The 25,950-nt window shown below is 52.4% G+C and overlaps 1 protein-coding gene across 1 annotated transcript in view; it reads right to left on the bottom strand.

Annotated features, from left to right (window-relative positions):
* The window catches only part of UNC13A (unc-13 homolog A), a 59,597-nt gene that overhangs the window by 28,320 nt on the left and 5,327 nt on the right, over window positions 1-25,950 (bottom strand). The window contains exons 4-17 of the mRNA XM_026500385.3: window positions 18,146-18,175; window positions 17,418-17,517; window positions 15,397-15,514; window positions 13,981-14,104; window positions 13,254-13,327; window positions 12,315-12,369; window positions 10,368-10,403; window positions 7,246-7,453; window positions 4,515-5,054; window positions 4,146-4,254; window positions 2,064-2,110; window positions 989-1,067; window positions 821-826; window positions 269-340 (exon numbers count right to left, since the gene is read on the bottom strand). Of these exons, the coding sequence (XP_026356170.2) occupies window positions 269-340; window positions 821-826; window positions 989-1,067; window positions 2,064-2,110; window positions 4,146-4,254; window positions 4,515-5,054; window positions 7,246-7,453; window positions 10,368-10,403; window positions 12,315-12,369; window positions 13,254-13,327; window positions 13,981-14,104; window positions 15,397-15,514; window positions 17,418-17,517; window positions 18,146-18,175 (1,598 nt within the window). The remainder of the gene's footprint in view (window positions 1-268; window positions 341-820; window positions 827-988; window positions 1,068-2,063; window positions 2,111-4,145; window positions 4,255-4,514; window positions 5,055-7,245; window positions 7,454-10,367; window positions 10,404-12,314; window positions 12,370-13,253; window positions 13,328-13,980; window positions 14,105-15,396; window positions 15,515-17,417; window positions 17,518-18,145; window positions 18,176-25,950) is intronic.

Genomic DNA, 25,950 nt, shown 5'->3' on the forward strand with positions numbered 1-25,950 from the left:
GAGGCGGGCGGCATGGGGCGCTGTCCTGCCCCGCCCTCACCCCCTTGCTGAGTATAGTAAAGTCCCAGGCCCTCCCCCTGCGCCCACACTGTGGGACCACGGTTCCCGTGCACAGATCATGTTGGCAGGATGTTGTGCGACCCAATTCTGGAAACCAGATTGTGGAGAGCGAGGAATGCCTGTCTCTCCCACTCTCTTCTCCTTCTCCTCTAGGAGCCCCCATCCCAGCCCACCCCTCAACCAGTGGAAGGGGAGGCACCCCACGCACCAGCTCCTCGTTGTTCAAAGTGCTGGAGGCCAAGGCCGAGGTGATGCCGGCTTTTCTGGACTGGACCAGGGACTGGGGCAGGGAGATCGCCCAGGAAGTCACAGGGGTCGATTCACACCCATGGGGTTGTCATCACAAGCAGAATCCACAGCCATGGTTTGGGGTCACCAGCCACGGATTGAAGCCACAGCCACGATTAGGAAACAGGTCACAGCAGTGGGAGCAGGGCCAGCAAAGAATTGGAAAGTGACAGAGGCTCTGGGTTAGAAGGGACCCTGGAAGGTGTGCAGCCTCACACCCCTGACTCACCCATCCCCCACCAGAGTCAGGAGCTGTACTTGGCATGATCACCAGCCACAGAACAAAACTACCAGCCACTCCATGAACCAAGCTCAGGAGTCACCTGTTCTCTCCCCTACCCATAAACTGTAGGACATGGCAGGGTTCCCCCCACCCAGGACCCATGGGTTGGGGCCAGTTGAAAGATCCTATGGGTAGGGGGGTGTTCTGGGGAAGAGATGGAGACTGAAGGCCCAGGTCACCATCACTCACCATGGCCTGAGTGTCCATGCAGCAGGCAGGGTAGAAATCAGATTACATTAGTTCCAGAGAACACCTTGCCAGCTCCCCGTCCCAGGTCTGCCATGGGCAGTTGTATAGGTTGAGCACTGCTTATGGCAGGCCTGTTTTGCTGGGGGAGGAGAGGGCACAGGTGCTCACCAGGTCGCTCACGAGTGGAATGGGCTTCCTTTTGCGGATGTCTGGCATGCTGTCAATGATGATGAGGCCACCTCCAGGGCTGCAAGACACACACAGGGATGTCAAGGGCCCAGGCTTCCCCCTTCCTCCAACAGACATCACTTGAGGCCCAGACACCACTTGATCTCCCTGGGCATTAAAGGTCGAATTGTGTTTCCCCAAAAGATACATTTAAGTCCTAGCCCCTCAAACCTCAGAATGTGGCCTTATTTGGAAAGAGGGTGATGGCAGATATAATCAGTTCAGATGAGGTCACACTAGAGCAGGTGGGCCCCTAATCCGGTATAACTGGTGTCTTTATAAAAAGAGAGACAGCAATGTGACAAGAGACAGAGATTAGAGGGACACATTTACAAACCAAGGAATCCTGAGGATTGCCAGCAACTACCAGGAGCTAGCAGGGCAAGGACGGGTTCTCCCTACATGTATCGGAGAGAGTGTGGGCCAGCCAACAGCTTGATTTTGGAATTCGGGCCTCCAAAACTAAAAGAATCTATTTCTGTTGTTTTAAACTACCCTTTTGTGGTAGTTTGTCACAACAGCCCTCGGAAATGAAGACACTGGATGTCAGCTTCCTCATCTGGGAAATGGGGAGATGATGCAGTTGCCCCCGTTTAAAGAAAAATTGAATTAAGGCAAATCTAAATAATATAGTAAGATATTCAAGAAAGCTTTCCTTATGCTCAAAATTGGAAAATGGATATATGTATATTTAAAATCTATTCTCGGGGTGCCCAGGTGGCTCAGTCGGTGAAGCGTCTGCCTTCGGCTCACGTTATGATCCCAGGGTCCTGAGATCGAATCCCGCATTGGGCTCCCTGCTCAGTGAGGAGCCCGCTTTTCCCTGCGCCTGCCGCTCCCCCTGCTTGTGTTCTCCCTCTCTCTGACAAATAAATAAACAAACAAACAAACAAATAAATAAATAAATACAATTTAAAAATTCCTGGTTGCTCCCACGGGGCTGAGGCTATGATGTAAAGCAGCCTCAAGCTCTGTGTTCAAAACACCCTCCTACCCCCACAGCTCCGTTACTCACCCGCCTTTGAACCATAGGGATTTAGACATCTCTCCTTCTCCTCGGGCCTGTAGGACAGACAGACAGATATGGTCAGGGTGGCAGCCTCTCCCCAGGGCAGGGTAGGCTCCCCACCCACCTTTGTCTCCCCTTTGGGCTGGAAGTCAGGAGGCCTGGGGCCTAGTCCTCACTGTGTGTCCTTAAGCTTTCTGTGGTCCTCAGTTTGCCCATCTGTAAAATGGGGAGAGAAGAGCTCCTCTCCACCACCAATCTCGGTAGAACTTGGTCTCCTGGTCTGCCAACCTGGGGTTGTGTTAGTATCATCTCCAACAAGAGCTCATGTTCTATAGTCCTGGGATTCTCAGGGGCTGGTTCAAACACTTGTAAGATTCTGTCTTCTCCCAGTCTCATCTGCTCACCTGATCTTTTACCCCAGGGCCCTTGCCTGAGCTGTGCTAGCTCTTTGTATGCCCTCCCACCTACTGCACACGACCGACCTCCATTTATCATTCAGATCTCAGTGCAGACCCAGGGTTGACACCCCCACCTCCTATGAACTAAAGGGTGGCATGGCGGGTGAGGAGTGGGGAGAGTCCAGCCCTCTCTTCTGAAGTATTATTGAAGTATTTTGGATATCACTTTTCCTTAAGTGTCACCTCCTCCAGGGAGTTTTCCTGATTGTCTTGGATTAGTTTTATGCTCCTTCTATGAAACCCAGAGAGTCTGCCCATGTTTATTTATATATTTTTTGTCCTATTACTGGATCCATTACAAGAGTAGCTACTGTTTTTTCATTTATTTTTTTATTATGTTCAGTTAGCTGTTTTTTCATTTCATTTGCTGACTTAGTGAAAGTTATTCAATAGATTTTATGCTGCATATTCTTTTCTATCCTTTGCATTTAGAACCATGTGAATGGATTACTTAGTTAAAAAAAATAAAATTCTGGGGCGCCTGGGTGGCTCAGTCGTTGGGCCTCTGCCTTCCGCTCAGGGCGTGATCCCGGAGTCCTGGGATCGAGCCCCACATCAGGCTCCTCCGCTGGGAGCCTGCGTCTTCCTCTCCCACTCCCCCTGCCTGTGTTCCCTCTTGTGCTGGCTGTCTCTCTCTCTGTCGAATAAATAAATAAAATCTTTTAAAAAATAAATAAATAAATAAAATAAAATTCTGTTTTAAAACCTAAGAAATCTGATTTGAACTTCCTATGGCTCTGATGTTCGATGGTCTAGGACTCTGGGAGTTTGTTTAGGGTCTCTTACTGCCAGTCTCACCCCAGTTTGGAAGGGCCCCTTGCGTAAGGGCACTGCTCTGTCCCCAGCCTAGGGTGGCTTGAGCAATTGGAGAGGTAAATGAATGGCTTCAATTCTGCTGTCCATCTGAACAGTCACCCTGACCCTAATGCTAATCTTTCACTTAATTTCTTCCCTGACCAGACCTCAGATCTTTCCCCAGCCCTGACAGTCGTACCCAATGTGATCCCAGGCACTGATTCCTCCCCAACACCAATTTTAACCCAAACCTCTGATCCCTGACTGCTGCCCTAACTCTGACCTCTATCCCTATCCCTATGCCTAACCACTACCCCTATCCATGAACTTGACCTCTGACGTAGCTGTAACCATGGCCTAGCTCCATGTTCCAGCTCACCACTCCTTCTTCCCCACTCAAAATTCCAGGCTGGCATGGGGGAGACTGGGCTGGGCCTTGGTGGGGCCAGCTGGTTGGGGAAGAGGACAGGCAGGCATGGGTGAGAACAGGGAAGGGCCCTTCAGGAGACAGATGAAGCCAAGGTGTAGCCAGGGCCAGAAAGGGATTGGATTGGATAGGGTCTGGGCCAGGAATGGTGGGGCCAGGACAATGACAGGTGGGGGTGGGGCCAGGTTGGTGTGGGCTGAGCCATGGAAAGACCCGGATGTAGGGATGGGGCACGGAAGCGGGCGTGGCCAGGCGCTCCAAGGGCCAGTCGTGGCTAGTGCGGGCAGCGCCTGGAAAAGGGCCAGGGTGGGTGGGGTACCCGACTGGGGGGGAAAGTGGGCAGACCGGTGGCTGCACGGGTGTGGGCGGGGCATGAACCTGACCAGGCTGGCGGCTGCTTTCACTCACCTCCTGCAGCTGCAGCCGCACTTTGTTGAAGGCTCGAAGCCAGTTGGCTTTGGCCCGGGACATGGAGTCCTGACCCTCCTGGCCTTCCTCATCCTCTCGTCGCCTGAAACTGAGACAAGGGGCATCATGAGACTCCAGGGCCGGCCCTCCCTTGACCCTCTGCCCTTGGAGTGACGTCAGGCCCTCCGTGGCCTCTCTGGCCCTTCAGAGACACAATGACCCATCTGGACCCCCTCTGACGGGCTTCCGTGCCCCTTCCGCTTCCCCACCCACGACCCTGTGACAAACTCCCCTCCTTTCGCCAGGTCCATACGGACCCCATCACAGGACCGTTGACCCCGTGACAGCCCCTTGGGCCCCTCCCATTACCTCTCCTCAGACTTGGGAGGTTCCGTCTCGGGGGCCCGGTCAGCTGTGGGCACCTCCTCGGGTGCACCTGGCTCCGGGGCTCCTTTGGCCACGTCGTGGGCCTCGGCAGGTACAGCCAGAGCCTTCTCCTCCTTTTCAGATGCAGCCGATGGAAGGCTGACTCGCTTAAAGTCTTTGGGTTCAGCCACGGCCACCTCTTCTCGCTGCGTGTAGCTACGGATGTCATCAGGCACCTCCTCCTCCTCCTCCAGCTCCTCCTCCTCCTCAGCCAGCTCCTCCTCCTCCTCCAAGAAGTCCTCCAGGTCCTCATCCAGCTCCTCGTCCAGTTCTTCGTCCAGCTCTTCCTCATCCTGGTCCCAGCGCGGCGAGTCCTTGTGGTAGCTGACCGAGCTGTGGCAGGAGTGGTAGGAGTCCCGGTCCCGCTCGTCCTCCATTTCGGAGCCCTGCAGACTCTGCTCGTCGGGGTCGAAGTCCTCGCTCAGCTGCGAGCTGCCCTGGCTCAGTTCCCCCGAGGAGGCATAGCGGCTACTGCCAGTGGGGCTGTGGGGACCAGCCAGGGCTCAGCAGCGGACGCACAGAGCCACTGCCTGACCCAGCCCCGGTCACGCAGTTTCCATCCCCCAGTCATTCACTCAGCATCGGTTAGGCACCTACGTTCTGCCCTAGGGACCTGGGAAACACAGCCGTGAACAAAAGAAACAAAAATCTCTGCTATCCTGGCGTTTCCAGTCTGGAGGTAGAGGCAGTAAACTCCATCGATGACATGAGTGATCACTGATGACGTACTGTGCGTCAGTCCTGTCTATGCACTGTGGAGGCTGCAGATGCTCCCCTCATGTGCTGGGGACCCCACTCAGTGTGCTCACGCCCAGCCTTTGGAGACTTAGTGCTCCTGAAACTTGCACATGGCCACGCCTGGGTCTTGATGTCCCCGAACCTCAACCTGGTCCTCCTCCCACCAAGCCTCCTCATTCACCAGGGACCCATGCCTCCCTGCCTCCACTCCTTGCCTCAGCCTCCATCCACAGCTGACCCTGCAGCGGGTCTCCCCAGCTCCACCTCGAAAACATATGCAAAATGCATCCACTTCCTTGCACCCTGGGCCCCCCCCAGACCAGGCTCTGCCATCTCCTCCAGAGGCAGCCCCAACGTCCACTCCTAGCCCCAACAGTGCTTGCTTCCCTTGGAAGCCACAGAGGGACTTCTTCAAGTCATAAATGCAATCGCATACCTCCTTGTTCCAAATGCTACCGTAGCTCCTTAGAGCCCTTGGAATAAATTCGGTGCCATGCCCTACACCCAGTGTGGCCCAAAGCCTCCAGCCTCCCCAGCTTATCTCCCTCCGAGCTCCCTTCTCTTCCCCTGCTCCAGCCACACCAGCTTTCTCACTGTTCCTCCAAAACCCTACACTCTTGCCCACCTCTGGGCCCTTGCCCTTGCTGTGCCCTCCACCAGGAACACCCCTCCTCATCTGCTTTATCTGGCAAAATCCTTTGGTGCCCGCTGAAATGTCACTTCTTTGAGTGAGTTTCCCCCACCCTCTGGCCAAGTCAGGTCTTTATATGCTCCTAATATGCACTCTGGATCGTGCTGGACATGAGTAGGAAGAAGTGTCTATCTCTGCCTGCAGGTAGGCAGCATGTCGCATGGGCCACCCCTCGTTCCTCTTCTAATCATTCACTCAGTCATTCAACAAACATCATTCCTTGTCTTAAATACTTCCTCCACTCTCAGTGACTGGGACCCCTTTCCCCAGCCAGCTCCAGGGGTGCTGTAGCAATCAAAATGGGGGTTCCTTCCCTAGCCGTTGTTTGCTAGTTTTTGAGTTTAGTTGATTGCTTTTTGGTGCCCATCCGTGTAGATGGCAGGAGACAGGTGGGGTATTACTTGGCTGGAAAGGACTCCAAGCTCCCTATGCTGATGAACACCCCTGAAGTCCAGCCCAGCACATTCTGGGCTCCCACCACTCTAAGCACTTTACAAATATCCAATCTGCTTAATATCATGTTTGTCACTGTTCCGTTTGGAAACCAGGCCCGGGGTGATCAGGTCAGCGAGGAAGGACGGCAGGCACAAACGTCAGCCTCCTGGGCTTGAGGACCAGCAGCCTGCACGGGGCAGTGCCGTGGCCCATGAGGGCCAGGGGACCCACCTATGGGACAGATCTAGGGACAGCCAATTTCAAGGGACTAGGAATGGTGGCCACACCGAGCAGGGACAGCTCCCGAGTCACCGTGCCCATGGCTGCCAGTCAGAAACACAGAGTTGGGCCATTAGGGAGCGCCAGGCAGCACCGTTCCAGGACCACTCGCTGGCTGCTTGCTGGGAGTCCTTCCAATATCACTGTGCCTCACCACCCTCCATGAATGCTCGTCTCTTCCTCCACCCGCTCCTCCCCTGCCCAGTTGAGAGAACACAGAAACCAGTGCCCTTAAAGGGAGTGCCAAGGCACCGCCGTATTTCAGGGACACCTCTCAGGGGCCTCCTGATTTTTTCCTCTTTCTTCAGCCGAAGTAGATGCCCCTTTACCAAGCTTGGGAGATTTTCTTACGAGATCAAGGGTAAAGGAAGGGCTCTATTACCTACAAGAAAGTATGGATGCTGCTTTCCTAGACCCACTTACCTCCACCTCCAGCTCGCCCAAGGCCCCTACTCCTCTCTCCACCCAGGACACAGGACCACATACACGCACACACACACATGCACAGATCCCTTTCTCCATGGTGGCTACCTGATGGCCCGTGGCTCGGAGAACTCCTCATAACTGTGCATGGAGTCACTGTATGATTCCCGGGAACCCAGGGGTGGTGGACGGACAGAGTACTGGTGGACTGAGGCATTGGGCTGGGATGTAGTGTAATAGGGCGGCGGGATGCTGTTGCTTGTCTCGCTGCGGTAGTCACTGTCACGATCATCCACTGCGCTGTCCGGGTCATCATCTAGAAGAGAGAGGAGGGGAAGGGAGACAGTGAGAAGGAGGAGGAGAGAGAGAGAGCACACCATGGAGGCCAACGCAGTCTCTCGGACTTCTCAGACCAGGGAGTCTTCACTGGATGCTAACCCAAGAAGAGGAATCTTTGCCAGAGTGAAGGAAGGATCTTGGGCCATATTAATAGAAGTAGAGGCTTTAGATAAGGGAGGAGAAACCCTGCTTTGCTGGTCAGACTGAACTCATAGTCTGGGGTCCAAGGTAGGTCCTACAATGTGAGGAGGACAAGGACAAATTAGAGGGTGTCCTTCAGCTCAAATGTAAGAATGGACTTTGCTTAAGTCCAGGCTTTCTGGAAACAAGATGAGTTTTTCCATCAGGCAGTGAGTCACACAAACACTCAGGGGGAAGTTTAGAGGGAAATCAGGAGGACAAGGTGGAGTACAAATTTCCTTTAACCCTCAGAGATTTCATGATGTCCGAGGATGCAGATCCTAGATCTGAACTCACATGTGTAGGAATAAAGAAGGGGCTGTGACAGATACCTTAGCCCTCAAAAAGGATCAGGTGCTTAGGTTGGCAAGATCACCACACACTCAGAATCTATTGCTAAAATGGAACAGGGGGATCTGCTGAACTTCAAGTGTTTTATAAGAATTAAGGGATGTTTCAGTTTGGTTTGTTTTCCTTGACAAAAAGAGAACAGTGTGGAAGGATGTTAGATTGTGGTGGGACGGGAGAGACTCCATTCATTTAGAAAGCAACACTTGAGGGGCACCTGGGTGGCTCAGTCAGTTAAGTGTCCCACTCTTGATTTCAGATCAGGTCGCGTTCTTGGGGTTGTGAGATCAAACCCAGTCTGCTTGATCTGCGCTCAGTAGGGAGTCTGCTTTGAGATTCTTTCCCTCTGCCCCTCCCTGCCCTCCTGCACGCAGGCATACCTGCGTGTGCTTTCTCTCCCTCTCTCTTAAAAAATAATAAAATAAAATAATAAAAGAGAAAGCAGCACTTGAAAACAAATGGGCTGCAAAAAATTTTTTTTAATTAAATTAAACCCCTGACTGGGTGGCCGATGGTACTCTCAACCATGGCATCAACTTACTGGTGACATTAAATGCCAAAGGGGTGGCTTGCCTCTTTTATGCCCCCATTTATAAGTTTTTTGCTCATTTCCCAGATGTTTGTGTGCTTTTCTTGCCTTATTATTTAAACCTTTAAAAAAATTTTTTCTGGCTAATTGTGTCTGTTTCTATATATTTGATGAATAGGTCCATTTTTTTTTAATGTGCTAAACTGTTTTAAAAATTATTTTCACACTTCGCCTAGAGAGCTAGTTGGGTTCATTCCCAAACCTATTTTGCCTTTTGAGAAACCTTCATTTCATTTTCAGCTAGCAAAGCCGGCCTTACCAAGGTAATTCTGGCTTCCTGGTTTCTCAACTGACTTGGGCCACTGTGACCTACAAGCTTTTTATCTTGTCCCTGTCACTTGCGACCACCACCCGATTAATGTGCTGTGTGCCCGCAGAGCTCGCCTTTTAGGCAGAAGCAGATGTGCTTTTCCACGGCTCAGATCTGCAGGTGTTAGGGTGTAACTGTGAAGCTATAAAAGCCTGAAGTGGGGGGTCTGAAACCCAGACAGTCCCCCATGGAACTCTGGGCATTTGTCAGTGTCACCAAATTCCTCCTTTGACCAACCCGTGTTCTACCCAGTTACCCGGGTATATATATAGCCTTTAGCCAAATGGGCATTCTTTCTACCAAACTGTCCTTGACTGGGCCAAGATGTTTCCAACCAAACTGCATGAGGCTGTGGGCATGATCACCAAATTATTAATTTTTTTCTGACAAACGGTCTTGTTTTAGGGGTAAATTGCTTCCTATTGGATTCTTTCTGCTTTCATCCAGACTCTGCTTTTTCCCAGATTGGTTCTCAACCAAATTGCCTGTTTCCCAATAGGCATTTTCAGCCACTCCGGCCTTGATGAAATGACCCAATTGTCTTTGTTCTTTATGACCCAATTATCAGCTTTGGCCAGATTGGTTTCAGCCAAAAATGTCTTTGTTTTTGACTGTGTTGTTTGTTCGTGGCAAACTGTTTGTTACCAAGCCTTCTTGGTTGCCAAATACCCTGTTTTGGCTAAATTGTTTCAGATCCAAGTATTTGTAAACATTTTCCCGGGTCCTGGAGGGAGGGCATAGGGGAGGTTGTCCATCAGGATGTGGGCACTGGGTGGAGGAGCTCCCAGTGGGTGGGGTAGAGGGAAGGAGGTAGATTCATGCTCAGGCTAGAAGACTGGATTTCTCTGGGCGGGGCAGGACATGGAGAAAAGGGAGCTGTTCCTCAGGGAGGCAAATGAGCATCTCGTTGTAGAAAGGGGGGTGAATTGTCTCCTTCTCCTGGGGTTAAATTGGAGGAAGATGGAGAGGAACTTTGGAAGCTGAGGTCTCCAGAGTGATATGTGCCTAGGGGTCCCTGCCCAGTTGCTCCTTCTGAGACCCTCTCACCCCATATCTACCACTACCAAGTGACACTGGGGCCCATTTCCAGGTGGAGAAGGAAGGAAGGAGGAAGGAATCACAGGAGAGGAGATGACATTATACATGGGGAACGGGGAGGGGGAGGGGGAAGGGGTCACAGTGCCCAGCTGGAGACAGGCAGGTCTTTGGTCTAAATGCCCACTCCTCCCAGCTGAATCCCTCCACCCCAATAATGGTGCCCACTCCCCACCAAACCGAGCAGGACCCTCAACACAGATGTTAATGGTCAGGGGACAGGAGGGCACAGGAGGGGTCTTGCCGGTCCTTAGGCCCCAGCGTGCCCTCCATAGGCTCCCTGCTTCCCTGGCGGTGGGGCGGGGGCCTCAGGGTTGCCAAGGCACCCACCTCCCCATGGCCTCCCGGAACATCAAGCTGAGTACTTACTCTGCTGCTCACCCCAGCCAAAATAATTCCAGTTGCCTACAAAGAGAAGGGGCAGAGATAATAAAAGGGAGCAGGCAGAGGGGGGGCATGGGGAGGGGGACTCCCCCATCCTCCTCATTATCCCCATCTCCTCCTCCCACCCCAGGACCCCGATCCCCTCCTGCCCTGAGTATCATCTCAGAATGTCACTTTAACCACTGACATTTGTGTCACCTTCGGTCATCACCTTGGGAGGCAGGGGGATATCCCCATTTTTCTCAGAGGCCACAAGTTCAGCCAGGAAGTTTTATAATAAAGGGGGCGTTTAGGCCCAGCGTTTTCCAGCTCTGAACTCTGGAGTCAGCACTCCCCACTCTCTCCCTCCCCCTTCTGGAATACAAGGAAAGAAACACTGAACTAGAAATCTAAAGTTGGAACACCACTGAGGGGTGGGTGTGAAGCATTCTGCTCATTTTACAAGTGAAGAAACAGGGCTCAGAGAGGTAGAGTGAGCAGCCTGAAGTCACTCAGCCTCTAAGGACCAGGGAGAGAACCGCATCCTCCCTCATCCCCTCATCCTCAGCACCTGGCATCTTGGAAAAATGCCTTGGACCAGAATCCTATCTCCTCTGACACTTGGCTGCCTCCTCCAAGAAATGGCGGTGACGAATCATTCTCGAGAGAACTCAGAGGTCAATGACGGGGGTATGTCTCCATTCAAAACTGAACCCACCCCTCACATCAGTCCACCTGTCCAGGTGTTTGTCATCTGCTCCTGCCTCACTTGCCTGACACTGTCCCCACCCCAATCCTTCAGTGACCCCATTCACCAGGGAGGGGTTAGTCATTTCTCAGGGCAGTGATGACCCCTCCCCGGGTAGGGAAGTCAGAGCACTTTCTCAATAGCACCCCCAAATTAGTGTAGAAATGGGGTCCCCCAACTGCAGTCCCCCAGCCCCTCCACCCACCAGGCTCCATCATTATCATCCTGGGCATATGGGAGGTCAACAACGGATACAGGGGAGACTGTGAGAGGGGATGAGAAGGTTGTAGGGGAAGCAGATGGAAAAGGAGAAAGAGGTCAAAAGGTGGGGTGCGGTCAAAATGTCGGGTGGGGCTCTGCCCTGAGACTATAGGACTTGTCACTTCCTCCCGACTCCAGGGAACTCGGAAGGCACTTTTAGGGGACAGACATCTCCTTGGCCCATGTAGAATGGGTCTGGGTGCCTCTGAGTATCCACAAGGCCAAGGAGGATAAACACTCCGGAAAACTTCAGCCTTGATGGAGGGGCAGTAGTCAGAGGAACGTGACCGTCATTGTCCGTAGACGCAGAGCAGTGGAAAGAGAAGCAAAGCTGGAGTCCCTCAGACCTGGAGTTCAAATCCCAGCTCTACCCCCTGCTGGGTGTGTGACCTTGGGCAAGTCACTTCTTCTCTTAGGCCTCAGTTTCTCTATCTAAGAAAATGGGCAGGTGAAACAGCCTTCATCCATTGGGCGTGTGCCTATTGTACCTGTGTTAGCAGGATTGTGTGTCTGCACCATCTGGGGGCTGCTTGGGGTGGGGGGGGCCTGTGTGGGCCCCGTGAAAGCTTGTCAAATGAGTTACAGGTCCTCATCCAGGATCTGATGAATGGAATTAAAGAGTCTGCAAAGTGTTTTTCAAATCTCTAGAAGGACTCCCCTGGGCCCTTCCAACAGCCCTCGGAGTGAGGGTACTGTCAGATGCCCTATTTCAAAGAGAGGGACTCCATGAATCAGAGAGGGACACTGGCATGCCTGTGACCACAGAGCGAGCAGGGTTCACATCCAAGTCCCAGATCTTTTCTTTCCACCACACCATGAGCAGATCCTGTGCGTTCTTAGGACCTGTTCCTCTGGAGGGGAGTGGCCTGTTACACAGGACAGTCATGGGGAGGGGAGGGATGAGGTTTCAGCTGATGCCCAGGGAGGAATCGAGAGGTACTTACAACACTGGTTGCTGGGGACAGGAAGAGGCTTGTCTTGTTCATCTTGGAATGAATACTGAGAGGGAGGGAAGGAGAGAGGGTTCTTCTCAGGAGGGGCCAGAAGCCAGGGGACCAAGACGGTCCTCTGCTCTGTTCCATCCTGACGACCCCTGCCTCCCAAATCCACTCTGTCTGCAGGAGAAGGATGCAGATGTCCATAGAGAAAGACACACACACACACACACACACACACACACACACACACACACACACACACATAGAGACAGTGAGAAAGAGAGACAGAAAAAGAAAGAAACACAGTTGAGGGAAAGAAACAAATAGAAGTGGAAGAAAGAGAGAGCAATGGGGCAAACTGAGGAAAGGAGCAGAAGAAAGATCAGCGATGATGTTGGACAAAAGCTATTATCATGTGAGTATTGCCCTTTTGCACCCTGCCTCCCAGTGTAGAGAGCTCTGGTCTTGCCTCTTCTTTCTTCCTGGCCTTCGCCTTCAGAAGGCTGCCTTCTGGGCCCCACTAGGTCTTTGCACTGTGATGATACAGAGCCAAGAAGAAGGGAGATGTCATGGAAGAACAGGGGTACAGAGGCCAGGGCTGGCGGGGGAGAACTTTGAAAAGTGAAAGTGTGACCCGAGGTGTTGAGGGGTGTGGGGCAGAGAGCAGGTGTAAGGGCTACTGCGGGGGCCCCTGTGTCTCCTTGAGGGTATCTGGCAAGAGCAGGGCTTGAGCTGATTAAAGTCTTTTCATCGTTGGTGGACTGTATGTTCTATGATGCCATCATTGCTTTGAGAAGGGACCAAATGAGGCTCTGATTTTGTCCAGTTAGAGACACAGACAGAGGGACACCAGCGGAAAGTGAAACAGAGACAGAAAGCAGAGGACATCTGGAGACAGAGGGAGGGCTGCAGACAGAAAGAAAAGAGTCCCCCTCCAACACTCACCTCATCCTGGTCCCGCATGGCATTTAGCTGCTCCAGCTTCTTGGCCCAGTAGCGCGCCTCCTCCTCGGGAATGTCTGGAAGCGGAGCCCTGGCTGTGAGTCTGGAACCCCTCCCTGCCCCTCAACCTTCATCCAGTGCATCCTGCAGGCCTATGGGCTGGTCTCAAGGGCGTGGAGGAAGAGGAAGGGAGAACAGGGTGGAGTCCCATCACCCCACCCCACCCCCACCCCCACCCCCCGCCTCCAGCCCCAGAGCTGCCTTGGGAATGAATAGAGGATGAGAGAGGAGATGCCTCCTAGCATTCCGAGGGTGGGGAAGCCATGGGTTCCTGGAAAGATTCTGTGGAGGGTACTGAGCTGCTTCTAAGAGAGGAAGAGCGGTTTCTCTGTGTCTCTGCCTCTGTTTACCTCTACATGTAAACAGTCTCTGTTTGTCTCTCCTCCTATCTCCAGCTCACCCTGCAGCCTAAGACCTCAGCAAGGACCAGCCCGGGGCAGTACAGACCCAAACTCCATGGGTCAAGAAGCATTTGCTGCCCATTGGTGACCTAGGGGGGGCTGTGGTGTTCTCTGCACATGGCAGGTGCATGCCCCGCTGACCACTGCAACTGGGAAACTCTCTCCTCCAGGGACAGGAAACTTCATCCTCAGAATGAAGATCAGTATGAACCCACCCAGGCCGGGCCATTCTCCTGGGTCTGGTGAGGGTCCTGTGCCCCTACACTCACCTAAAGGCAGCTCGAAGCGGGTGTCAAGGAGGATGCGGTGGAAGGTGGGGTCCTTGGTGCCGCAGATCTCACTGTCCGCCATGATGACCTGAGAGTCCAGTGTCAGCCACTCTCCAGGGCCCTCCTGGGGGTTGGGGTGGGGTGACAGGGTCCAAAGTGATGCAGGGTGGAGTAGGGATCTGCTGCATGCTGACCGGCAGGCCCCCTACTCTCACAGAAAATGCCCTTCCCCTCATCTCGCTCTTACCCTAAGAGCAAGGGTCATGCCCACACTTTACAGACAAGGAAACTGAGACTCAGAGAGAAGGTTCCAGTCCAGGGCAACATGGTGGGTCCAAGGAATCCAGAGGCAGGGATCCAGAGAGAAGGCCCTGTAGGGCCAGGCAGGGGTTGTCCCAAGTTTGCACAACCATGCCTCATTTGTCATGGGCTTATGTGGCCCTAGTTTCAAATAAAAGCCCTGATGCCCATCCAGGGGAGAACTCCCCACCCCAAGTGAACAAACCAGTCCTGCAGTCACAGAAGGCAGAGCATGACACATTCACCTCCAGCCTGGAGGTCAAGGCAGAGCCAGAGGGAGGGAGAAGGGCTACAGTACTCAGAGGGAAGTTAGGGAAGTTTTCCTGGAGGAGAGGGCACAGGAGCTGGGCTTAGAGGGTGATGGAAGGGATACTTGAAGCCCAGGGAACAGCACATGCAAAGGTTCGGAGGCCATCTCTGGGGCCTATAAGGGGTGGAGGTTGGGGGGGTGGGGAGATGAGACTGACAATATAGGCAAGTGCCATCAAGAAAGCCTCCCAAAGGAGATGAGCAGGGATGGCAAGGAAAGGTCCTAGGATGGCAAGATCCCACTGGGCCCAGCATGAAGGGGTGGAGTGGAAGGGGTGAGATGTAAGGCCAGGAGGCCAGGGAGGAGGCCAAGGTTATTGTCTAGTACCTTCAGGGCTGGTGTAGCTTTCTCCCTGCACAAAATGCTAATTACCCCCAATAACCCTTCTCCTTTCTTCCATAGAAATACATTTTCAGCTGGGCCCAGGGCTGTGCCGCTTAAGACTACATTTCCCAGGCTCCCTTGCAGCTAAATGGTCACATGACCAAGTTCTAGCCAATAGCATGTGAGTGAAGTGCCGGGAGCAGCTTCCAGGTTAGGGCCTTAACCAAGAGGGTGAGCCCCCACTTTGCCACCTTTTCTTCCCTTGGCAGCAATGCAGATGTAATGGGATCCTCCCGCAGCCATCCTGGGCTGCACAAGGAGAAAGGCAGAGCAACAAGATGGAAGGAGTTCAGACCGTGGTGACTTTGTAGCTACCATCCCAAAAATTGTTGGGGGATAGAGATACATGTTCATCTTATGTAGGCCACTGGCCTCTGGGCCCCTCCAAGGCACTCCTCACCAACCCTCAGCCCACCACTCACTTCATTGGACTGGCGGATGGTCCGCAGGGGAATCCACACGGTGCCCACCATTGTGTCCCAGATGAGACCCTTGTTCCACACCTCCACTGTCAGCCCCAAATCCAGGCGGTTAATCTCGCTGTGGAGAGAGGGAAGGGGCATGAAGAGGTAGGAGTGAGGAAGTGAAGTCTCAGAAAAGTCAGTTCACCCACCTTAGGACACACAGCCAACTGGAATTCAAACCCAGGCCTGGGTGAGTCCTACCAGGAAGGTAACACAGTAGTTCTTGTTTTACAGAGGGGAAACTGAGGCCAAAGTGTTAAGTTACATGCTTAGGGTATCACAGCAGAACTAGGATTACAAGCTGGGAAGGAAGGAGTGGGGAAAGATATCACACATCTCTTGCACCCCCAACTCCCTTGGCCCTTCCTCGAGCCCTCAGATCCTAAGAGTACTGGCTAAGTGAGGAAGAGGCTCAAACACCCTCTGTGGCTCCCTGTTACCCCAGGATAAGGGCATTCAGGATGCCTCCATTCTTCCCAGGGTCACCTCTATCCAATCATATGGGGACATCTCTGAGAACACAAATGATACTATCTCTAAGCACCTTCCTTGCAGGACCCACCCTGGAAATGTGCAGATTTGGGGGAAATCCTTGGTAAATGTCCAGTTCACTGAATTTACTAATTTACCAAAAATTTATCTTAAGGAATGTTCTCCTTGCATATAGCTGTGACCTTGTCATTCAGTAACTGGCTTTCAGGGAGTTGGGGACTACACTGTCTCTCCCCCTTCACATATTCCCTAGAATTGTAGGGCTAGATCCTCCCCTCTTTCCCCAAATTCCTCTGTTTCAAGATCCTGACTCAGAGTTCTCCCATGGCCTCCACCACTGCTAGTCCCCAGCCAAGCTCTGCTCAGGGATTTGAGGGCTGCCTGGGTCCAAATCTCAGCTCTGCCAAGTATAGGCTGTGTGACACTAAGCAAGTGACTTTGCCTCTCTGGTCCTCTGTTTCCTCTTCTGTAAAATGAGGATTAGAATAGCACCCTCCTTCCCAGGCCTGTGGGGAAAATTGATTTAATCAAAGCCTTAGAAGAGGGCATGGAACATGTTGTTGGCCATCATCAGAGAAGATGGGATGTAATATGAGACCTTGAGTAGCTCCAGGTTGAGGGGAGGGTCCAGCTCATGAATTCATTCATTTATTGGGCAAATATTTATTGAGCCACCTACTGTGTGCCAGACCTTCTCCTTGGCATGGGGGCGTGGAACTCACAGTGGAGACAGAGACCAACAGGCCCTACCCTCCTAGACTCACAGTCCAGAGCCAGGGCCCAGAAATGTGTCAAGAAATCACACAAATGACTTAAATGATAATTGGTGGCTTGGCCTGAAATTACTCTCCAATCGCTGCTTGGGGATGGTGGTCAGGGAGGGCTTCCCTGAGGAGGTGACTCAATAGAGATTCAAAGGACAAGAAGGACCCTGCTGGGGGGAAGGAGGAGGAGAGAAAAGCAAGTGCAAAGTCCCTGGGACAGGACCAAGCTGGATGTGTTGGAGGAATGGTCCAGAGATGGAGGCGGCTGGGGCAAGTGTGCCAGGAGAGATGGAGGGAGATACTGGCAGGTTACAGGGGCCATGCCTGGAAAGAGGGTGTTGTGGAGAGGAGTGTGGGTTTTGTTCTGAGGTTCACAAGCCATGAGCCATGGGCAAGTTTAGAGAGTGACAGGATGTGATTTGCAGTTTTAAAAATATCCCCCTGGCTGCCTGGAGGAGAACAGATTGCTGGGAGGCAGGAGGCGGGCAGCAGCAGGAGGCCAGGGGCGGAGGCTGGCGGGCAGCAGGGACTTGGCTGGTGGCCATGGAGATAAAGGAAGCAACTGGATTTAGGAAGTGCTTTGGAGGCAAAGCTGATGGCTGGACATGGGGCCGAGGGAGGAGGGAGTGGAGTCCCAGACGACATGCAGGTGTCCAGCTCTGCTCTATGGGACCAGCGAGGACTAGCAGCAAGGTCGTGCTAGCCCAGGCATTGCAGACTCACAACATGAAATCCTGCTCCCAGCTGGGCTGGCTGCCCCGCACAGCGATGGTCGTGCTCTTGACATTTTGCACCTTCAGGGTCACGTACGTGTTGAATTTCTCTGTGGTGGTGAAAGCAGGGGTCAGCACAGGGGCTCGGGGTCCCCCCATGTCCCTTCCCAAGCTCTAGATGACCTTGCTGTGATCCCCCAAGGTCTCCTCATACTTGGGGCCACAGTCCAATAACCAGGTCCAATATACTGAGCTGTTTCTGTACCTACACCCGAGTCCCTCCCTGCCAGTCCCTCAGAGCACAAGGGAAGGGCCTTGGTTCAGGGAGATGTGGAATTTTGGGATGCCTAATCTTGCTGCTTAGAAATGACTATGTACAAGAGTCCTGGTTTTTAACTGGGAAGACTGAGTCCCCAGATAGTGAAACAAAATTGACAGTAAGAAACTCCCTTCACTTTTCTGAGCCTCACTTTTCCCGCGTGTAGCTTGATCTAAGAATCCCACCCTGTCTCTTAGGATCTTGGGAAGGGCCTTTGGCTCAGGGTGAGCACCACCTCCACTGGATTCTCCAGGAGATGGCTGGGGAGACTTTGGGATTGCAGGCCAAGTCTGACACTCTGTGTTGCTCGCAGACATGCAACCCAAGTCCCCTATTATGGGCTCAGACCCCCTCCCTTATCTCTCCAAGACACAGACAGACAGACAACACAGGACAGGGCAGGAATAGAGGCCACTTACCTTGGGCACCATCAAACTTGGCTTTTTTGACTGTGGAGAGAGACAGAGATAGGGAAGGGAGATGGGGAGAGAGTAAGGAGAAGAAAGAGACAGAGACACAGAGAGACACACCAAAATAGAAATATAACAAGAGAGACAGAGAGGAGAGACACACAGAAAGAAAGAGACAAAAAGGAAAGGCAAAGAGAGAGAGCAAAGGAGACAGATCAAGAGACCAAACAGAAAACAAAACAAAAGCAAAACAAAGAGGTGAGATCAAAAACAGAGAAAAGAGACAAGGAAAGGAAGAGAAACAGAAAGGAGAGGAGGGAGGCAGGGATGAAAGGGAGAGAAAGAAGCCATCAGACAGATAAGCACAGGCAGACTTAGAAGTTGAAGGAAATTTGGACCCTGGGTATAATTTCATCCCCCTCCATCCTCCCCATCAATCTCCCCCAAAGCTCCCCCACCTCCAATTGTGCCTTTACCCACAATTGAACAGGTTCCAAAAGAAGGAGCTGGGCAGGGGACAGGAGAGGCTTCCCACAGGAAGCCCTCCTGGATTGCAGCAGAGAGAGAACAGTTGGTAAGGGAAAGAGGGAGAGAGAGAGGAGAAAGATAATCTCCAATGACCCCCTCTGCCTGCCAGGCCAGTGAGACTTCTCCCCCAGTTATCCAGCTCAGTCTGCCTACCAAATGTTCCAGGGATTTTGAGGTCTAATATTCAAAGGGGACTGGGCGAGGTGGAACAGAACAGTCCAGAGACATCCCAGACCTGGCTGGGAGGTTGTTAGAGCTTGTCCAGCCCAACTTGCTTATGAAAGGTGAAACCCGAATATATGTCAGGGTCCCACGTGGTCCAGTCTCTTCATGTTTCACAGCACCCCACAGTCCCAAGTGACTTGAAGCAATTCCACTCTTTACTGGCTCTTCTCATAAGATATTAAACTTAATTTCAACATCTCTCACACCCTGCAGCTGCCCCCAACATCTTTCTCCATCATTCACTCTCTATCTCCACCCAAAACCAGCTCCCAAACTGAACCCTTTCTCCTGCTTTCCACAATTCTTCTCCCTTTCTCCTTTTGCATGGATGTTTTTGTTTGCGTAAGCAATACATGCACATTTTACAAAATCCAAGGCAATCAAGAGACTGGCATACAATGAGAATAAGGCTCTTTTCTACCCCAGCCCTCACGATCCCTCCTGGTGCAATCAACATTACCAGTTCCTTGTAGTGCTAGAGATAGATGGTTTCTGATTCGGCGATCAAGTGCATGTGTGCATTGTTTTATTTCCTACACAAACGGCAGCATTCTACACCCTCTGTAGAAACTTTCTGTTTTTCAGTGTGTCTTGATGAGTATGTGCAGGTAAGTTGAAGGATAAATTCCTAGAAACAAAATTGTGTTTCTATTCTCTCTCTCTCCTTTTGAGGGTCAAGGTCAGCCCTCTTCTGGGCAAATGCCATGGCCTCCCATCTAGAGTTCATGTCTCTGTCCTCATCACTTGACTTTTCGTTTTGCAAGAGCACCCAAATGAAACCAGTGAACAGAGAATTGGGGACGTGGAGTAGTTCTAAACCGAACCAAGAGCACCCGAATGAAAACAATGAACAGAGGATGGGGGACGTGGAGTAGTTCTAAACACTTGTCATTAAATACTGTTTGTTCCTGTTGCAGACAGACGGTGTACGTGTCTGGTGGTGGCTGGGGCGAGGGGGATTGATGCCCAGAATCACTGAGTGAGTTCCCCGGAATTGCAGAGCAGGAGGAAGAATGATCAGCTTCCTATGCCAATGCCAACCACCCCCCACAAGAAAACTCAAACTTTAAATGCAAATGGGTTGTACATTGTCCTCATCACATCTGGGTTTGGGTTTGGGAGGTTAGAATGCAGAGGGAAGCCCTCGGCTGGACTTTGGGAGTGATGAGCACAGTTTCAGCATGGAGTCAGGTGGAGCCAGGTTCAGCTTATAGTGCTGTGTGAACCTGGGCAAGTGAATCCCCCTCTCTGGGCCTCCATCTCTCTCTCACTCTGTCTCTCTCTTTCTGTTTTTCTAGATCTGGCATTCTCTCTGTCTTTTATCTTTGTGTCTCTGTCTCCCTTTCTCCCACATCCCCAAATCAGTCACTATGTGCTATCCTCTTCACCTTCCCATTCAAAGCACATAACTGCACGTACAAAGGACCCTCTCTTGAAGGCATGCTCAGGTCCTGTCCCACTGGCCCCCTCTCATACCCTCAGCTCCACTTACCCCACAGGGAGCTCAACCACCCAGCCTCTCACCCCTGGGGCTGAGTGAAGCTCAGGGACACTTAAGTCTGTACCCAGCAGGAGTTACAGACCTCTCTCCTGGGGGAGCTCCTGCTTGCACACCTGGTGACTGTGAAGCTGGGAATGGGGGTGATGCAGAGGCAGGGGCAGGGCAGGGAGGAAGAATGGTGAAAGAGACACAGGCTGAGAAAGGCACGCACACATGGAGGGATCAACATGGGGAAAGAAAGAGAAGCAGGGAGGAGGAGGAGGAGGAGAGGGTAGACAACAAGTCATGAGCGTCAGAGACAGAGACACAGAAAGAGAGAGACACACAGATGTCCACTAGGGAGGGCCAGCAAAAAGGAGAGGCAGAGTTGGAAGAGAAGGGTTGGAGGGAGAGATGAGGGGCTGATTGTTGTCCAGCCAGGCCTGGCCTGGGCTGGCCTGCAGCTCCTGCTCAGTATTCCTTTTTACAGACCAGGGACAGAGCTCAGAGGGGAGGTCAGTCATCCAAGGTCTGTCCTCTATCCTCTCCTCCTGGTGGGGGATGGAGTGTCTCTGTCTTCCTCCTCCTGGTTCTGTTTCTCTTCCTCCCCTTCTCCCCCATCTGTCTCTGTCTGTCTCTCTTGTCTCCACTCCCTCAGATTACCCACTTCCCTCCTCCTTAAGCCTCAGTGGGCCAGAGGGTAATGAGCTCAGTTGGGGGCCACCAGCAGAGGAGTGATTGGGGGCGGGGGGTGGGGGGGCGCTCTAGCTCTGACAGCTGAGTCCAGGCTCTGGCTCCCAGGCCCCTTCAGCGAGTACAGGATGAGGACCTCAATGTATGTTCATCACTGAGAACTCAGAGGAAGGAGGGGGAGACTCAGAGTAAGAGAGGGGGCTCAGAGAGAAATGAGGAATCAAGGAAGGGGCTCAGAGTGGAGAGGAAGACTGGGGGCGGGGATGGGGCAATGGGGTGGAGAGAGGACTAGGGAAGGAAGCTCCGGAGCTGGAGGAAGGTCTGGTGGGGGAGGGGACTCAGGAAGGCAGAGGAGCGGGTGTCATCAGGGGTGGGGCTCAGAGGAGAAGGGAGCTTAAAAGAAGGAGAGGGCGCAAGGAGGGGCTGGTGGGGCTGCGAGAAGGAACCAAGTCTATCTCTTTCTGTCTTCCCCGTCAGTAAACGGTCCGAGTCACTGTCGCCTTCACCACCATAGTCATCACATCTCTGCCCTGCCACTTTCTCCATGCTCGCTGGCGCCGCTCGAGCTCGAGCGGAGCTGCAGTATCGGGGTCACCGGGGCGGAAGCACCGCCCCTCCCCCGCGGGCTCCTGGTCACACGCACAAGGCTATTTATAAAGTGGGCACAGAGGGCGTGGGCGACGCGACAGCTGGGAGTGGCGGGTGGGGGAGGTGCCACTGCCGGCCCCTCTGAGAGGCCAGCGGGAGACGCCGCCTCACGACTGTCAGCAGCCTGCGCGGCCCTTGGGGGCCCCCATAGGCGCTTTAATTTGATTAATGTGGTTACACAGGCAGATGCTGGCCAGGGTAGAATCGGTGGAGGTGGGAGCAGGGGCTCAGGCTGGGGACTCCCATAGGCTCCGCCAGGCTCTGGGCCTCAGTTTCTGCATCTGGGAAATGGATCAATGTAGCGTCTTCTCCCCTTCCTCCTTTCCTCTTACTCCCTTCTCTTCCTGCTCCCCTTTCTTTTTCATCATTATTAGAATCGGCATTATTACACTGTCATGACCAATATTTTTGCAATTACCATTACCAGTATCATTACTATTTGTATTATTTGGTTGGGTTCTATGTATACCCCTGGTCTGGACGACCCTGGATTCTAATTGAGGTGAATTCCAGTCTTTGGGCACCTCCTCCATGACCTGCCAGGTCTCGGGTGGGGGCGGGTGAAGAGTAGATTCCAACCATCAAGAGAAGCCCCTGAAAGCTTGCCTTCAGGACATGCTTACTGGGTGTCAGGAGACACTACAAGATGGGGGAGGAGGGAAGGGAAACAAAGAATTCAGAAATCGATTTAAGATGTTTGGTGGTTTTATATGTGATGTCGATGGCCTACGTGAGCTTTGTGGTAAGGACACTGGCCCCACTGGCTTTCATCTGGGAGAGAGGGTTCTTACCCTCCATTGACAGAAATAAGCCAGAGCCCGACAGAAGACTTCAGTGTAAAACATAAACACACCAAGAACCTTGACAGGGATTTCTGCCTGTGTTGTTTACCAGGTGCCACCACTTATAACTATGCCTGACATATAGTAGGTGCTCATTAAATAGTGTTCAATGAAGTAACGACAGAATTTCCTCCTCCAGCAGCCCCGTGGGTAAGATCTGCCCCTTCCGCACAGGCGGGCGCTGTCCACAGTTCGGCAGGAGCTGTCCCTGCTCTGTCCACGGTGCTGAACCCCTGTCCCTGCCCGTTTACCTCCAATGAACTTGGCACGCCTTTTTACCTCCTGTGTACTACTGAGCCCTCCTCAGGCCTGAGAACGCAGTGAGCTCTCAGGAAATGTCCTACACCCACGGAAAGCTTTTAGTCCCCATTAATAAAAACACCACCATTGATTTTTCCTGTCATCGGCTCACACTTACGGAACCTTTCCACAGGCCAGGCATCATGCCAAGGGCTCTTCGTGCCTCATCTCACTGGAGAGTTCTAGCAAACCTAGGCAGTAGGTACTATTAGTGTGTCCATTCTACAGATGGGCACACTAAGGAGTGAAGAGGATACAGGACTTGCCAGGAAGTTGTGGTTTTAAGGATTCAAACCCAGGCCTGCTGGACTAGGTATGTCCTGGTTGGCACCTCAGAGAGGAAGCCCATTGTATGTGGGAGGAAAATGAGGTACAGGTTGGGGAAGGGGCTAAGATTGCAGCCCTGAAGATGAATCAGAGCCAACCCTGGAGAGCAACCTATAAGTATAGTGAGAGCAAAGACCCAGATACAAGCTCCTCTGGCTACATGGGATCAGAAACAGGGCAGCCAGGGGCAGAGGGATTTGTGAGGGCTTCCTGGGAGAGGAGCAGGGGAAAACCCACAATGAATGGGGAGAAATGACACATCTCTTTATTGAGTGGTTGAAGGAAGAAGGTGATCCCTGCACAGATTCTCATCCCATGAAAGGAACTTGGCTTCTCTTCCTCCAAGAAGAGGCTCAACCTTCATCCCCAACTCCCAGTAGGCTGTGGAGTCAGTTACACCTCTGGCTCTGTGGCACTAAGCAAGTTGTTGATCCTCCCTGAGCCTCAGTTTTCCTCATCCTTACAACGGGTTTCTATGAGGATTAAAGTAGGCAATGGGCATAAGAGTCCTCAACACCATACTTACAGAATGCCAGATAAATGGGGCTTGTTGTTGATATTATTAGTTTTGAGGCAAACTCACCCTCACATGCATTTACTAATTGTATGCAATATTCATTCATCAAATATTTATGGAGCCTTCAAAAACATTGAGTGGCCTGGCAAAATGCCGTAAGGTACATAGGAAGGTCTAGACCTGAATTCCCAGCACCATGATTTTGCACGTGCCATTCTCTCCACCTAGAGCACCATGTCCCTTCTGCTTAGCTCCCCCTCATCTTCTCAGACCCAGGTAAATGTTGTGTGTGTTGGGGGGCGATAAGGGCAGGCTTCCCAAAGGAAGAAAGCCCTGGATACCACCTTCCCTGGCTCCCTCAGCCCTTCCCTGTCTCTCCCACTCTGACCCCACCAGCATGAGGCCAGGAATAGCACTGGGTCTCCAGGAACAGTGCCTGGCATAGGGTAGGTGCTCAGCTAAGGCTTGCTGAGTAAGTATATGAATGAATTCATGAAGGAACCAGGTGGAACTTGGCATTTTGCAGCCTCAGGACTCTGCCAAGCCCTAGCAAGTGGATGGGGTGGGGGAGGGGCAATGGGACTCCACATAGATAAAGAAATGAGAAGGGGCAGAGGCAAGACTAGTATAAGGTGGTCTCCTATGTGTTGGTGTCGGGTATGGATGCAAGAGTTTGCGTGTGTGTGTTTGCATGTGTATTTGCTAGTGTTACCAGGGCAGGCAGGTAGGTATACATGGGTGTGTGTGTATGTGTGCGTGGAGGGACATATGCTTGTGTGTACCATCTGAATGCAGGTGTTGATCTGTACATGTGTTAAGGAGTGCAATGTGACTGTATGTGGGACATGCTAGTATGTGTAAGTTTAGGTATATGAGGGCTTGCAGGTGATACGTTAATTAGAAACACGTTGTGGTGTATGTATGGATGTGTGTTATACAGTTGTAGGGAATGTGTATTTGTTTACTTGTGTGTACACAACATCATTCACCTGCTCAAAGGGGCTGCTTTGAATGTCTGGGCAAGTGTCATCATGCAAGTACACATGTGGCTTTGGCATATGCTCATGTGTACCCGTGTATGTTTCTTGGGATTGGGGCCCTAACAGGTATACATAGGTACGTGCCTGTATGTCAGGGCATGAGTGGATCTTTCTGTGACATGGGTAATGTGAACATGCATCAAACTTGTTTGAATACATCCATGTCCGTGTACATGCATGTGAACACACATGCTTATATTTTGGGGGCCATGTCTATGTGGCAGAGTGGCTGTGTCCCATATACATGTGTGTGTTCACACACACATATGAATGTGCACATGTGTCCATAAGTGTGCTTTCACAAGCATGTGGTCTTCATGGAGACTTGGTGGATCCTGGGCATTTCTGTCCACACAGGGTGAGTCTGTGTATGAACCTTTCAGTGCATGTGTGTACAGATATGGGCAAACATGAGTTGGCCTCTGGTTGGAGGTATAGGTATTTCCTCATCTCCAAGGATGAGCTCAGACCCATGGAAAGCCCTCCCAGCCCAGCTCCACTGCTCCCCTATCCCCTCCCCCCTCTCATTCACTCCATTACTCTCCCGGCCTCCCCACTCTGGGCCTCACCCCCGCCCCCAGTATTTCACCCTCTCCATTTCTCCTGGTCTCCCCCTCTGCCTCTCCCAGCATTATTCCACCCCCCATACATCTCAGGGCTTTACTTCCCACTCCACCCATAGCCTTGCCCCTCCCAGCAACACCCCTCCACTCTGCTGGTGATTCCCTTCCTGTAAGTTCCACAGAATCATCCAACACAATTCTTCCCCCAGGCCTCCGTTTCTGGAAGCCTCACCCTTCTTACTGCCCCCCCTCACACCACCCCCACAGTCCAGCCTCCAGTTTGCGTCAGAGTTAATGGTGAGATTCCCCCCACCACCACCACACACACACAACTAGGCAAACCTTCCAGAGGAACCCAACTTGGAGGATGTGAGGAAGGGTAGGGTGGGAGTGGGAGGAGCAGAGGAGAGAATCAGCAAGGAACACACATTGACCTCCTCCTCCAGTGCCAGCCACCCCCACCCCTGCCCCGGCCCCCACTGCTAGGCAATTTAGAGGAGGGGAAGAGGCCAATAGAGGGTTTGTACGTTCACCTCCGCCTTCCCTTAGGCCTCGCCCTTGGCGGTTCCAGGGGGACCTCCACCTCCCCACTCCCTTAACTCCATAGGTCAGGGGGTAGTTGGCTTTTGATCTATGGGCCCTTCTGTCACC

Source organism: Ursus arctos, unplaced genomic scaffold (assembly GCF_023065955.2).
Source record: "Ursus arctos isolate Adak ecotype North America unplaced genomic scaffold, UrsArc2.0 scaffold_14, whole genome shotgun sequence".
NCBI lineage: Eukaryota > Metazoa > Chordata > Mammalia > Carnivora > Ursidae > Ursus > Ursus arctos.